Consider the following 14,718-nt stretch of genomic DNA (forward strand, 5'->3'; position numbering starts at 1 on the left):
TTCTCAAAGGCGTCCCTGAAATAAGTGAAGCTACCACAGAAGACTATAATTCTCTAAAGAATAAGACGATGCAATGGTTGTGTACCCACAGGCCTCTGCCCCCCCACGTTAATAGTGAGATTATTATGGTTAGAAGGGTGGGTTGGATAGGGCATACCCCCAAAACTATACAAGGTGACTGCGTCCTAGTCAATTTTAGGGACCCTGTGAGAAGTTGGCCTGGTATATGATGCTCACTAGTTAAAGTGATCACCTTGTACCATGCCAAGCAACCCTTATGGTGTGGTTGTAAGTCAACCTTTTCGGACTAGCTGCCCTAGTGGTAGCGTAGGCTAAGCAGTCTTTGAGGCTAAACTCGTGAAGCGTGTTAAGCCAGCTGTTTTACCAAATGTAACCCCCTTTTATACCAATGAAAGGACACCACACAGATAAATATTCAAAATATATATATATTTATTTCTCAAAGTAACCCCTAGTCTCTTTATGAGCACAGGAGCACAAATCGTCAAACAAGATTACAGTAGAATACACAGAAGTTGCACTTTATATGGATAGGCCCTGGTGGCCGCTCAAACCATATACTAAAATAGTGGTATAAGTACCACGAACAGAAAAGGGAAAAGGCCTAGGGCCTCTAGAATCGCTGGGCCTACAAGGAGCTAACGTCAGTTAGTGACCAGGAGGTCCACGGGTGGCGTGTGCAGAGCAAATAGTCACACGCGTGCTCCCATAAGTTTCAATGGGTGCGTAAAAAGTACAAAGTTACTGCAAGGAGGATCTTCCGGATGGACTAGGAACTCAAGATTTGGAACACAGGCACTAGAGATGTAATACTACACTTGGGCACAGGTGTGCCAGCTTTACCTCACCCACAGGAAGCGGGTGCATAGGCCTCGAAGTGCGTCGGGTTTCTTCTATCTGTTCCGTGGAGCCTGAAGACAAAGATGCTGCAGGCGGTCGGTCCGGGAGAGATGCAGTGGATCCAAGAGTGGATCGGAGATGTTGAAGACCTGTAAGCAGAGGGGACAGTGTTCACAGTCACTAGCCAGTGACCAGCGTGGCACCAGGTGGGTACCAGGCAATGTCGGGTGCAAACAGGAAGGAAGGTGTAGCTTGTCTCTGCAGCCACGTGGTCCCTGGAGGTCGACGACGTCCAGGAGTCGGTTCACGAGCTGTCCCACGCAGGCTCTCGCTGTCGGCGACTTGATCAAAGCAAACAAGCCTTGGCAAAAGCAATTGTTGTAGGAGATGAAATAAGCTGATGGTTCTGACCAGCAAGGTCAGAAGGACTGCTCCTTTGGAGGGGAGCAAGGGCCAGTCTGGAGCAACCAGACCAGCGGTGTATTTTGTAGAGTTCGTCGCCAAGATGGCTACTAGCCAGCGGGTCAGCAACCGGTTAGGCACGTCGAGTGGCAAAATGCAGAAGGGCCCCACGCAGATCGTGGAGATGCTGGAGGGCTCACCTTTGGTGCAGATGCTGCTCGGGTGTTGGGCTTCTCAGATCCCAAAGCACAACTTGGAGGGAGCCTCGGTTGTTGCACTTGTCAGCTTGTCGTGGTCGTTTCAAGATGGCTGGCTCCACGTGTCTCGGTGCCTCCACGGGTCTCCTCTTTTCAGGGACTGTGGATCGGGCGGTGAGAGGTCTGGAGGTCCAGGTCTTGTCAGTCTCTGGGCTCGGGCTCCGGCGGGAGGCGGCGGCAAAGCAGACGTTGATTCGCTGGATGGTGCTTGCGTTAGCAAGGTGGTCACTCCCTGACCACAGGGGAGATTGGCTTCAGTCCTCTGTGCAGCAGAGCGTCGAAGTTCCCGTCTTCTTCTTAGTGTTAAGTTGATTCCAGGATGTCTGAAGTCTTAGGACACAGCTCCTACCTTTAAGCGGATTCTAGGGCCCGGACTACCTGCTAGGTCCCTCCCTATGGGTGGCACAGTAGTACTGGGAGCAGGTGCCTTAGGGGCAACAGTGTTGGGGGCTCCACCCTTTTTGCAATCACTAGTCCAGTGAGTTGTATTTTTGCAATGATTGCACCAGGGTTTCTTTTGACCTTCTTTCTTCTTTTTGGACTGTTGTTGGGACCCACCCTCCTTAGCAGTAGTTTGGGGCCCTGTTGAAGACTTCTGGTCTTTAGGTTTCTGATCTCCACCCTTTTGGTCTGTTTTCTTCTGATCACCCCCTTGGCCCTGGTTCTGGTTCTTTTGCTTAACCCTGGTTCTGACCCATTTGTCTGCCTTCTTTCCCAATTCTTGGGGAGAGGTCAGATCAGAGTCAACCAAGTGTTGATGCAGTTGCTGGTTTTGACAGTTATTTAAAATCTGTTCTCTCATCATCAAATTATACAATCCTGTAAAATCAGATACCTTACTTCCCAGCAACCAACCCTCCAAAGCCTTAGTGGCACATTCAACATATTCAGACCAGTCCTGAGTCTGTGTCTTTTGGGTGTCTCTGAACATTAACCTGTACTGTTCAGTGGTTAAGCCTAACCCATCTACCAGAACACTCTTCAGGACTCTGTAATTTCTGACATCCTCTTCTCTAACAGTGAGGAGTCTGTCTCTGCCTCTTCCTTCAAAGGAGAGCCAGAGGATTGCTGCCCACTGGTCTTCAGGAACCTGCTGTACTTTGCAGGCTCTCTCAAGAGCAGTTATCCATTTGTGGATGTCATCCCCACTTTTGTAGGGGGGCACAACCTTAGACAGGTTCCTATTATCAAAGACCCTATCTTTGTCCTTAGGGACAATGCTGCCACCAGTGGGTATAGACCCACTCTCTCTAGGTTGCCTAGCCTTGTTCAGTTTTTCTTCCATCAGGGCTACCTCTAGCTCCTGCTTCCTGATCCTCAGCTGGGCTTCCTGCATTCTGGCCTCATGTTCCCTCCTCTGAGGGGTGGTCATCCTTTTCCTGGAGTGACCTTGAGAGCCTCTAGAGCCATGGGAAGCATTGGAGTCACCTGAGCGATTCCTTTGCCTCCAAAGCCCTGTGTTAAGTCCACTGGGGAGATCCAATGGGGTAAACCCACTGTCAATCCCCAATAGCCTTAGTTTAGCTGGGCCAAGTATAACACTTGGCACTGGGCTAGTTCTCCCTTCATCATCACTACTTTCTGTATCCTCACCACTTTCCTCCCCTGTAGTATGATTCTCATCTAAGGGATGGCTATTGGAACTGGGTACCTCTGTAGCATCTTCAGAAGGGGGGCCTCCTGTTCCTGACCCTAAGGGGGCTAACTGGGAAGCTTTCCTGAGTTCTCTCTGATTCTCATCATTCTGTAAGAGTTCTCTGAGCTCAGCAGAGGTAGGGTTCTTGGGCTGTTTAAGGCCTCTAAGAGTTGCCAAATGCCTGAGCTCATTCTGGTTAAGGGTAGCAAAGCTGGATGGTGCCCTCTGGGGGTCACTCTCAACAGAGATGGGTACAGTGGACCCCTCTGCCCCGGCCATTGCTCTTAAGTGTGGGTGGATGTGTTGCAATCTACCTACACTTGGGTTTACCTACTAAACCTATCTAGTAGTTGTAGTCAGGGTGTGCTACTCCCTTTGCTCTACAACAACTAAGTTCAGTAGAACTTATGTATATCTAATCTTGTTTTATATGTACCTACAGGTACCTATGTGATCTTTCAATTGGTAACCAAGAGATTACAATGGTAAAACACAGCAAGCTCAAATCCAACCGCTGCTCACCAATGTGAGAAGTTGGCCTGGTATATGGCTTGTCGTGGTCGTTTCAAGATGGCTGGCTCCACGTGTCTCGGTGCCTCCACGGGTCTCCTCTTTTCAGGGACTGTGGATCGGGCGGTGAGAGGTCTGGAGGTCCAGGTCTTGTCAGTCTCTGGGCTCGGGCTCCGGCGGGAGGCGGCGGCAAAGCAGACGTTGATTCGCTGGATGGTGCTTGCGTTAGCAAGGTGGTCACTCCCTGACCACAGGGGAGATTGGCTTCAGTCCTCTGTGCAGCAGAGCGTCGAAGTTCCCGTCTTCTTCTTAGTGTTAAGTTGATTCCAGGATGTCTGAAGTCTTAGGACACAGCTCCTACCTTTAAGCGGATTCTAGGGGCCGGACTACCTGCTAGGTCCCTCCCTATGGGTGGGACCAGGAAGGGGGGTGGTTACACCCCCAATCCTTTGTCCAGCTCGCCCCAGGCCCGGGACTGGTGTGCCCCAGGACCGGTTTGAACTGGCATATGCACCGAGGCTCCTTGTGAGCCACAGGCATGTCTGGTTTCTTTCAAGCCCTACCTGACCAATACACAAAATCCTGTCTGGGGTGGTGCACGGAGGGCAGACTTGTGTCTGTGGTGGCAGCATCCATTTTGTGGAGCTGAGGCTATGTCTGATTTTACCCGGGTTTCAGGTACTGTACATGTCGTGTCCCTCTAGAAGGGTGGAATGCTAACCCCGTCGCCAGAATTGGCGAGGGGTTAGTATTCCAATTCGTATGACACCTTACTCGACATGTTTTGATAAAGCCAAACCAAAGATAGCATTTAACCGCGAGGTTCATAATGCACTTAAGAGTATATGGTATGACGATATCTGGAAACAGTAGAAGGAAGTTGTTCCGACCACTGCAGACAGGCTCAGCTCATGCCAGAGCACCATCTCACATGGAACCAAGCACTCTGCCTTCAGGATTGTTAAGGCCTGCCATAGGAGTGACTTATAGGTTACCAGGTGTCCCATTTAAGGTTAGATATAGGCATACTACACCTAAGTAAGAGGTGATTACACCAACTTACCCCAGCTGAGTGATCAGCCAGTTGTGTCAAATTGTTAGGCCAAGCCTGGGGTGGCATAATACATGCTTCAGCCCCTGGCAGGCCTTGGGTACACCAATGCCCTGGGTACCTAGTGTACACTGGTACAGGGGCTGACAGGGTGATCCACTTCCAATTGGTTATGCACCTAGGGTGCATAGTTTTAATTTAGTAGAGAGAACAGCAGGCTGGGGGTCTGATTGGCAGGCCCACAGCCTCAATATGTCAAAAACCAGTGAAGCAAAAAGCAAAAATGTGGGGTGACCATAGGATAGCAGACCCTACTCTCCTACAGACCCCAAAACAGTGGAGTACATTTGCAGGGGGGGATTCTCCCACCTTGAAACTAAAATCGCAACCTGCCCACTTACTTCCTTCTACCCTAGTCAATCTGTGATACGGCAAGAAACCGAATGGTCCCTTGTACCCCATTCCCGATGGGGGCGTGTCGGGAAACCAAGGCGAGAAGTTCATACCTTGTCCCGCACTTCTATCCCCCTCTACAACAGGTTTAGCCAGTTAGATCAGGTGGACTGACTGATTAGGTCGTTAGATGGGACCCAGGTTTCCCACCAGATTGAGGCAATTCACGAAGGCAATATGTATCAGGGAGGTTCCTTCTCCCCCTGGAGGGATCAGTTCTGGTCACTCCCTAGAGAGTATTGGCTGTAGTCTCAGTGAGCAACACCTCACAGAAAAATTAGCCAATGATATTATTGCTCCCGAGGACCCCATTGAATTTAATCCATCGGAGAGTTTACCCCATTCGTCTGTCCTCCTATCTTTACCCATAAGCCACGTTCAGCACATGACCATAACATCCTGGAACGTGGCGGGAATAAGCACCAAACTCAAGTGCCCTGAATGGGGCTCCTTTGTAGACACCTATGATGTGATCTTATTCCAAGAAACTTGGGCCAGGGAGGGAGCCCACAGACTGGGTTTTGTGGCCTTTAACACCCTGGCGCGATGGGGAGGCATTGGGAGGCCGTCCGGCGGCCTGACCACGTGGGTTGGTATCCATCTGGGTTGCAAAGCAGAATTAATTCAGACCAACTCAGCCGACATCTTATGTGTCTTACTGACATGGCCATCCTCCTTCAAACTAGCACTAATTAATGTCTATTCCCGCCCTACAGCACTGGCTAGGGAATCCAACACCATCAGGGAACTTTCAGCTTTTCTCGACTCTTTGAATCGGGAAATTCAGTATATAATTGCAGGTGATTTCAACTGCCATTATGAGCCCTTACCAGGGATGGATGAGGGAGCCCTGTTGGAAGAGGATGAGTTCTGGGGAATTCCCCCCTGCAACTCTGCTCCTGCTAAGGCCTGGTCCCCACTAGCTACACAGATTTTGTCTCTTACCCTCCACAATTCAGTTAGGGCGGTTAACGGTAGGAAACCTTCGGACATCCCGTCTAGATGTACGTACAATAAAAAAGATCATGAATCTCATCTAGACTATGCCATGGTCGAGACCAGGCTTTGGCCAAAGATCGTGGATCTGGAGGTAGTGCCCAGGACTGACAGCGATCATAACGCTCTGGTGTTAAAGATGGTATCCCCCCTTGTTTCAAGGCGACAACCCGAATTGCCAACTGACCCTGGCCTTGTTTTATCCAATAACAGGCGGCGTGTCAAATGGGCGAAACTGCGAGATAAGAGGGATGCCATCCCCAGATTATATTCAACTATCCTCCCCTTCCTCACCATGGCAAGGGACATCCTGATCGCGGACTGTGAACTTGCTTACTCTCCATCAGGACCTGGTGGACACGTTAGCCGATATTTTTAATCCAGCTGTAACCTCCAATAAACCTATGGTGCCCCGCCCTTCCTCCTGGTATAATGCTGCGTGCAGGAAGTCAAAAACCAATCTGGTAAATGCAATTAAGGATGGTACGGATAGCTCAACTATTCGGGCCCTCAGACGCTCTTACAAGGAAGTAATGGAACAGGCAAAAATTGCCTGGGACTGGGAGCGCTGGCATGATCTTGCCTCTGCACTTACTAGTAAGAAATCGCGGAGATTCTGGGCAATTGTGAATAATGGGACTGCTGAACCCCGCAATGCAATAGAAGTAAACCTAGATCCAGGGGTTTGGGAATCCCATTTTAAGTCTCTCTATGCAGGATCCTCCGACTTAGACGTTCTGCATTTACATTCCTATATACCTGGAGATGATGAGGTTGAGACTCTGGCTTTCACCCACGATGATATCACCATTGCCCTGGGAAAACTGATGTGGGGCAAAGCGCCAGGTTTAGATAAACTTCCTGGTGACATGTTTAAGGACCAGCCCCTGATTTGGGCACCGTACCTGTGCGCTCTATTCAATACTATCTTGCGAGGCGCAGAAGTTCCAGGGTCGTGGTTGGGAGCAGAAATTATACCTATCTACAAAAAGGGATCACCCCTGCTCCCAGTAAATTACAGACCTATCAGTCTCATTGATGTCCCCCAAAAAATATTTGCGCGACTTATTCTAGATCGTCTGCAAGAGTGGATCAATGAGAATGATATTCTGTCACCCTATCAGGCTGGCTTTAGGAGTAAAACATCTACCACGGATCAGCTATTCCGCCTAGCTATGCTTTACTGGAAGACTGTCACTATAGAGGGTGGCAGCCTCTATATGGTGTTCGTTGATCTCCGTTCAGCATTTGACACCGTGCCAAGGGGGAAATTGTGGGCTGTTCTTTGGGACTTGGGAGTACCTAATGCTCTGTTGAACATACTAGTGAGATTGCATACACAGAATTTTGCACAGGTCAGGTGTGCGAGGGGAGGAGTCTTGTCCGCGAGGTTCCCGGTAGACAAGGGAGTTAGGCAAGGGTGTGTCCTTGCCCCCACCTTGTTTTGCCTATACGTGAATGGGTTGATTTCTCGCCTGGATGCAGTCCCAAACAACGATGCACCCAGGCTGGCAGGTAAGAAAATCGCGGCCATAATGTTTGCCGACGATACTCTTTTATTATCTAAGTCACCCATGGGGATACAGCGCACACTGGTTGGGTTTCATGAATTTTGTATTGATCATGGTCTACAAATCAACGTAGACAAAACCAAATTCATGATTTTTAATCCCCCACGACGCACCAGACCCCCTCCTATCTTGGATACAGTTTCGCTTGAGAGAGTGCAGACCTTTCAATATCTAGGTGTCACGCTGAGCGAAAACCTCTCCTGGGTGCCCCACCTCCTAAAATCTCATCTCAAACTGACTCAAATAGCGGGCGGAATACTGAAAATGAACAATGCCTCAACATACAGGCCCATAAGCCCAGGTTTAGAAATCTATAAATCCAGGGCAAGATCAGCGGCCCTGTATGGTGGGGAACTATGGGGGCACGTTGTGAGTCCCGAATTAACCAAAGCGGAGAATAGATTCCTGAGGCAGCTGCTAATGCTCCCACAAAGCACTCCCCTTATTCCTCTTCGGCTTGATCTGGGCTTACTCCCAATCCAGGAGGAACTATCTATAAAACCCCTTAGATTCTGGAGGAGATTATGGCTAACCCCTGAACTCACACAATATAGAATTGAACTGCAGGAAGTATTAAATTTGAGCAAAGCTGTGCACATCCCCTGGCTCTCCTATGTCAAACAGGAACTAATGTTAATGGGTCTAGCGGATATGTGGCATCAGCCAGCGATTGCCTGCAGTGAGATCTCAGGGAAACTGCTCACCCAGTCACATAGATCTAGATGCACTAGCGCATGGTTGCATAACTCCACTAATGGTCCTATGGTAAATTCATTCCTAGAGTTAAAAACTGTATACTCCTTTGAGGATTATTTGAATGTAATTTATCCTGTACTGGCCAGAAAGTTATATATCCAATGGAGGTTTGGCTGCCTCCCCCTTGCATGCTTCACAAACAAGTGGTCTAGCACCGGGGTTTCCAAATGCCCAGGCTGCGGCACGGACTTAGAGAATGATTGTCACATCCTTTTCTTCTGTCCCATGTACAGCAGAGCCCGGAAGCACTGGATTGTACCTGTATGTAGGAACCTGGGCTTCCGCAAATATGCAGATGCACTTAGAATCTTTAAATCTAACACAGCAGCTTACATTGTGTTTGCACTTTCTAAGTATCTCCATGCATTTTGGATAAAAAGGAGTTTTATAATTCGAAACAGTGCCTAGACTAACTTGGGTTGCTAGCTGTAAATTTTATCACTGATGATGTTTTTATTGTGTATTTTAATGTACTGTGTTTTAAATGCTGCTTTTATGGCCGAAACAGGTCGAAATAAAGTATTATTGAATTGAATTAGTACATGTAGAAAGAGAAATAAACGAGGAGAAATAAAGATATTTCTCCTCGTTACGCCTCACCTGCGGAGGAATCAGATTTTGGCACATTCCCATGTTTACAAGTCCTTGTAAGTCTGAGAAGGCATCAAAAACCATGGAACAACCACTGCAACGCCCATGGAACACCCTGCGATTTGCGCTGCGTTGCCTTATGCCATATTTTTAAAGTCATTCAGAGCCACGCAAAGTGTCCTTGCGTGGCTTCATCAATCTGACTTAGAGGCCGGTGCATGCGTGGTGCAAACGTGACGCAAGCCTCTCATAAACATGCCCCTAAGTCTTTCCTGAGTCCAAAAGAGTCCTTGCAGATCTGCACCATGCAGGTCTGTGATGTTCATTACGACTCGACTGCCATTCTTCAGGTTCAACTACTTTAGTGCAGTGGACGAATGGTTCACTTCAACCAGAAGGAGCAAAATGCCATTAAGGATTGTTTTTGTGCAGGAAGGTGTCCCTTCCTGCACATCAACAATCATCCCCGCAACGCAGACACTCTTGCACCATGGCGCACGGGTGTCTGCGTTGCCGCACAGCTGCTGTTTGTGCGCTGGTGCAGGGGAGAAGGACAGGATTAAACCGTATCTTGTAAATACGGTGCGTTCCTGCCCTTTTATTTTGATGAAGGGCAGCGCAGCAGGAAGGCTTTCTGCGCTGCCGTGCGTCAAAATATAGTAAATGAGAACCTCTGTGTGGAGGAAAGAGGCTGATTTACTAAAAACACTGCTATTCCGGATCAGTGTAAATGTAATACCATCGTTCTACACCCATGGGTAAAACGTCTTAGTGCCAGAATAGTGTTTGGTGTTATACTTTTCTCCCAGCATGTGTTTTGTATGCGCCTTATCTTAATTAGTATACTGTCCTGACATCTAGATACAATCTGAAGATTATGTATCCTTTCTTTTTTTTTATAAAACATTTGAATAATTTCATAACACAAATGAAACAATAATTAAGAAAACTCAGAGCCACACAGCCCATGTTCGGTGCAGGGCAACATACAAGATATCAGTCTGTGTCACGTATAGTACATACAGTTCCCTGAACGATGACAGATAGTTACATATAGCACCAAGTACCACATGCCCCTATGCCTCTAGTGGCGCCTTCAGCCTATGGGCCCCTTAAATCTAATCCAGGGGCCCCAGATTTGCTCATATTTCTGCTGGACCCCCTGCGCCTTAAACACCAATTTTTCCATTGCCGCATTATTGTCCATTCACACAGCGACGGCACCTACACAACTCCCCCGTGCCTGGCCAGGGACTGTAGGTGAGGGGAGGGACAATGCCCGGGCACTCACCACAACATACCAGCGCCAGCGTGTCCCGCAGACAATGGCACCCACAAAGGGGAGAGGAGAACTCACCGCCAAACGCGCCGAAGGCAACCACTGACCCGACAACCACTGACCCGACGCTTGATCGGTACTAGGAGACCTGACCAGACGGCGCAGAACCTCGATGCCCACTCCACATGCCACCAGACTGAGGGCTGAGCAACTGGCCCTTCGCATCACCTCGAACCCCTTTCTCCGCCAATCCAAACCCAAGGCTCGGAGCCCAGCGCACCACTGGCAGGCCTGACTTGCCTCTGGCCAAAATGCTCAGCGACGAAGGAAGGCCCAAAAGGTACTCCCTGCCCCCCAAACTCACCGCAAGTGACGACCACCACTTGGTCCCGGGTACACAACACCCGCGGTGCCCTGCAGACAGCGTGTCCAGCAGGGGCAAAGGAGACCGCAACCACGCCAACCAACGCAAGACCAGACGGTGTGTCCGGCGCAAAGAGGATGCCAAGATGGCCGGGGGAGACATAAATACCTCCCCACCTCCTCGGAGCGCAGGAAGGGATGCGCCTGGCGCGTCTGGTAAGGGGACTCCTCCTGGAGTCCCACATTAGTAGTGGGGGTGGGGAAATGCCCAAGTGACACTAATGGGGCCGCCCATTTAGGGTGGCCCCCTGCGGGGGCTGCAGGCAGCCGCATACTCTTCGCTACTGGTCAGTCCCACAGTACATGAAACAGGGAGCCTGGGGAGTGGCAGCACCGCAGACAGGCATACACCAGGACCCTCCCTATGCGCCATAGATGCGCCAGGGAATAGTAAATACGATGCACATTCTTAATCTGGATTAGGCGGAAGCGCATTGATATAGCCAATAATCCCGAGGACGTTTTGGCCTCAACCCATTCCTCATCGTCTAGGACTCCCACCTCGTCCTCAGGGGGTCTGACGTGTTTGCAACCAAAGATTGGTACATACGCGAAATACCCCCTTGCCCAGCTTGTCCGTTACCAATGTACATTATAGTGGGTTAAATTCTGGGAGGGTACCTAGTCTCTCTCTCTAGCCCTCTAAAGCAGGGCGTAGGTGAAGGTATCATTAGAACTGAAAAGTGCATAGCTGGAACACCGTCACCACTCCCTGAATAGACCACATATGCCCCTCCCTCCATACGTCTCCCAGCGTAGAGATGCCAAAGAGGTCCCAAGAATGAAACCCAGCAAGACAACCACGTCCCGGACCAGAGAGGAGTCGCCCCTGTGAGAGCGCCATACCACTTCATGTGGTGGAGGGAGGGCCGTGTAACAGCAACGGATAGGGAGGGGCCTGGGTGGCAGGCGGCAGCGAGTTGGGGGGGGGCCTGACAAACAGCAAGGAGGGTAAGGCATAGACGTGCAGCAGGTCAGCTCCAATCTGTGGGTGGGCTCCGCTCTGTCCATATGCAATTATAGTGCACTGCAACAACATGGCCTGCTACAACACAACAATATGATCCATTGCATCATAAAATAGAGCAACAATATATCCTCTTATTCCATGAAAACAACATGCAGGACCATACTGATAACACACTAAAACATACACTATTACTATATTAAACTATTATATAGATTGCTATAGAAACATGATTACAGCGTAACAAAAACACGTATTATGACACAAAATTGCATTATGTTGTATTATATGAAATATATACTGTATTAAAAAAAACACACTAAGAATAATGTAAGATTATAAAAAAGTAAAACATCTTAATATAGCATTGTGTGTGATTACACCCTCTTTTCCCTATTTGTGAACGGAGTGGTGAAATTTTTACCACCCTCTTTTCCCTATTTGTGAACGGAGTGGTGACATTTTTACAAGATGTACCAGCTGACGCCCCTGCCCTGGCGGGCGAAAGAGTCCCCACTCTCCTCTTTGCAGACGATACCCTCCTGATCTCCAAGACACCAGCAGGGCTACAGAAGCTTCTGGACAGATTCCACTTGTTCTGCACACTGAGAGGTCTGGCTATTAACACAACAAAGACTAAGCTTCTCTCTTTTAAATCGCATAAATCACCCAGTGTCCCCATCATGTTCGATGGAGCCCCTCTAGAATATGTCAAATTATTTGACTATCTCGGAATTAGAATTTCCGACAGCCTAAGCTGGAGACCCCATATCAACAAGATGCTGCTTAACCACAAACGAGCCACGGGAGCCATTGCCAAAGAACATCGCTCCTCGAGGAGCAAGCCAATCACTCCCGCATTAGTGATTTATCAGGCCAAAGCAGTCGGGTCGGCCCTATATGGTGCTGAATTATGGGGATATGATAATCTCGATGAAATCACCCTGTCTGAGAACAAATTCCTACGAGATCTAGTCTTATTGCCAAGGGGTACCCCATTGAAACCACTCTTTAGTGATTTGGGTAGGCGCTCGATCAAGGATATGGCAAGGTTACGCCCTCTGTTATTCTGGGCTCGCTTATGGCGTACTCCGGAACTAGCCAAATACACGGAGGGCCTAAAAGAAATCATGAATTCTATGGGCTCCCACAAAGTAAGCTGGCTCCGTAATATCAAAAAGTCCCTCAACCAGCTTGGTCTAAATGAAGCATGGGAGCATGGAGCCCCCGTAAGCAAGGCAGATTTCAAAAGAGCCTATTGGGCCTGGATTGACCATCAGGATTTTAGCAACCCTAATATGGGCAGGTTAACTGAAGCTTTTTATATCCACAAACAGTTTGTTAGCTTCGAGCCCTATCTTGAATTTGTGCAGAAGCCAAGGGACAGATCACTGTATCTCCAGTTTAGACTCGAGACCCTTCCAACTCGAGAGTTTACTAGTAAATGGAAGCCTCCCCACCAGACCCCTGATACTTGCTTGAACTGTGAGGGAAAGGTTGAAAGTACGGCCCATATTATGTTCGAATGCCCAGTGTATAAAAATCCGAGAAAAAGATGGCTAGGCCCTGCTTGACGTCTCTTGGGCATATCAAACTACCGTGCGGCACTACGCATATTACGATCAGATACAAGCCTAGTGCTAGTCTGTGCGGTGGCCAAATTCCTGGGGTGGTCATGGATTATCAGAAGTAAACGCCCTAGCTCGATTACATGATCTTGCACAATGCACTTTTCCTGTCCTTTTTATACTTGAAATGATTTTTTAACCCTATTTTAATTTTTTTTAATTCTTGATATTGTAAATTTTCTTTAAATCAGCCATTAAGCCATCAGATTGAGAGCGTTCTTATATTTACTGTTACTTGACACAAATGCTGCTATTTCGATGAATTGTACCTTTTATGTTTGTATGTAGATGCTTTTATGATACAATCTTTTATCAAAATAAAGCTTTCTGACTGATTAGAACATAACACATCATGAAGAAAAATGGAAAAGTAAAGCGTGATACACTATAACAAAATAACACATTATCTGAGAACTTACAAACATAACATGTCACTGAGTGACATCAAAACAATGTCATATAAAATCATATAACAAACATGCTACAACTTAACATGAAATAGTATAACATACTCTATAAATACCATATGCTATAACAACATAGCATAACACTACAAATATTATAGGGCAACATACTACAACAAAATAACACAGCTCAACACGACATGCTATCACCTCCGGTGACGTGACATAATATGACGTGATGTAGGTGGACATGACGCAGGGTCGTCATAGTGTTTTGTTACCTCACCAGATTCCTTTGTCCCTCCATACAGGCCCTGTTTGTGTCTGAGCAGCACTGCAACCCCTCGCAATGGGACTGCAACAAGACCCTGGCTGCGGCCCTGAGAGCCATCCCTGAGGGCAAGTTCGATAACCCCATGGCTGCTTCCCAGATCACCCCCTCCCTGGAGGGCCGCACATACCTGAATGCCAAAGGACTCAATTGTTCTGCTGATGAAGGTGAGTAGGCGCCACACTACATGCAGGCTGTGGTTGGCACTTCAAGTCATATGTCAGGAAGGTGATGTGGCTTAGAAGGTGAGGGCTACGTTGAGGCTACTGCAGGCAGTGGGTATTGTGGTAGAGCTGCTTTCCACTGCCACCATCATGGTTTCACTTGTGAGATGTTTGCTTCGATTGTGATCTGTTGGCCTCACGTGTAGATGGCTGGTCTCTCTTGTGAACTACTCGTCTCATATGTCATGGCTGATCTGGTGAGGAAGGAACCAATGGCAGTAGCGGTGGGTAATGTGAGCAGGAGGGGAGGTGGGCTGCCACCCACCCATGCACACACATACACTGACCCATCTACATGCACACTCGCTCACACCCATGTATTCACAAGCATGCACAAATATACCCACCTTTCACAACCACATACACACACCCATTAAC

The 14,718-nt window shown here is 48.4% G+C and overlaps 1 protein-coding gene across 1 annotated transcript in view; it reads left to right on the plus strand.

Annotated features, from left to right (window-relative positions):
• The window catches only part of LOC146839428 (transcobalamin-1-like), a 96,589-nt gene that overhangs the window by 50,621 nt on the left and 31,250 nt on the right, over nt 1-14,718 (plus strand). Inside the window, exon 6 of the mRNA XM_085651476.1 lies at nt 14,097-14,283. Within this exon, the coding sequence (XP_085507602.1) occupies nt 14,097-14,283 (187 nt within the window). The remainder of the gene's footprint in view (nt 1-14,096; nt 14,284-14,718) is intronic.

Source organism: Triturus cristatus, chromosome 4_1, assembly GCF_964204655.1.
Source record: "Triturus cristatus chromosome 4_1, aTriCri1.1, whole genome shotgun sequence".
In the NCBI taxonomy this organism is placed as follows: Eukaryota; Metazoa; Chordata; class Amphibia; order Caudata; family Salamandridae; genus Triturus; species Triturus cristatus.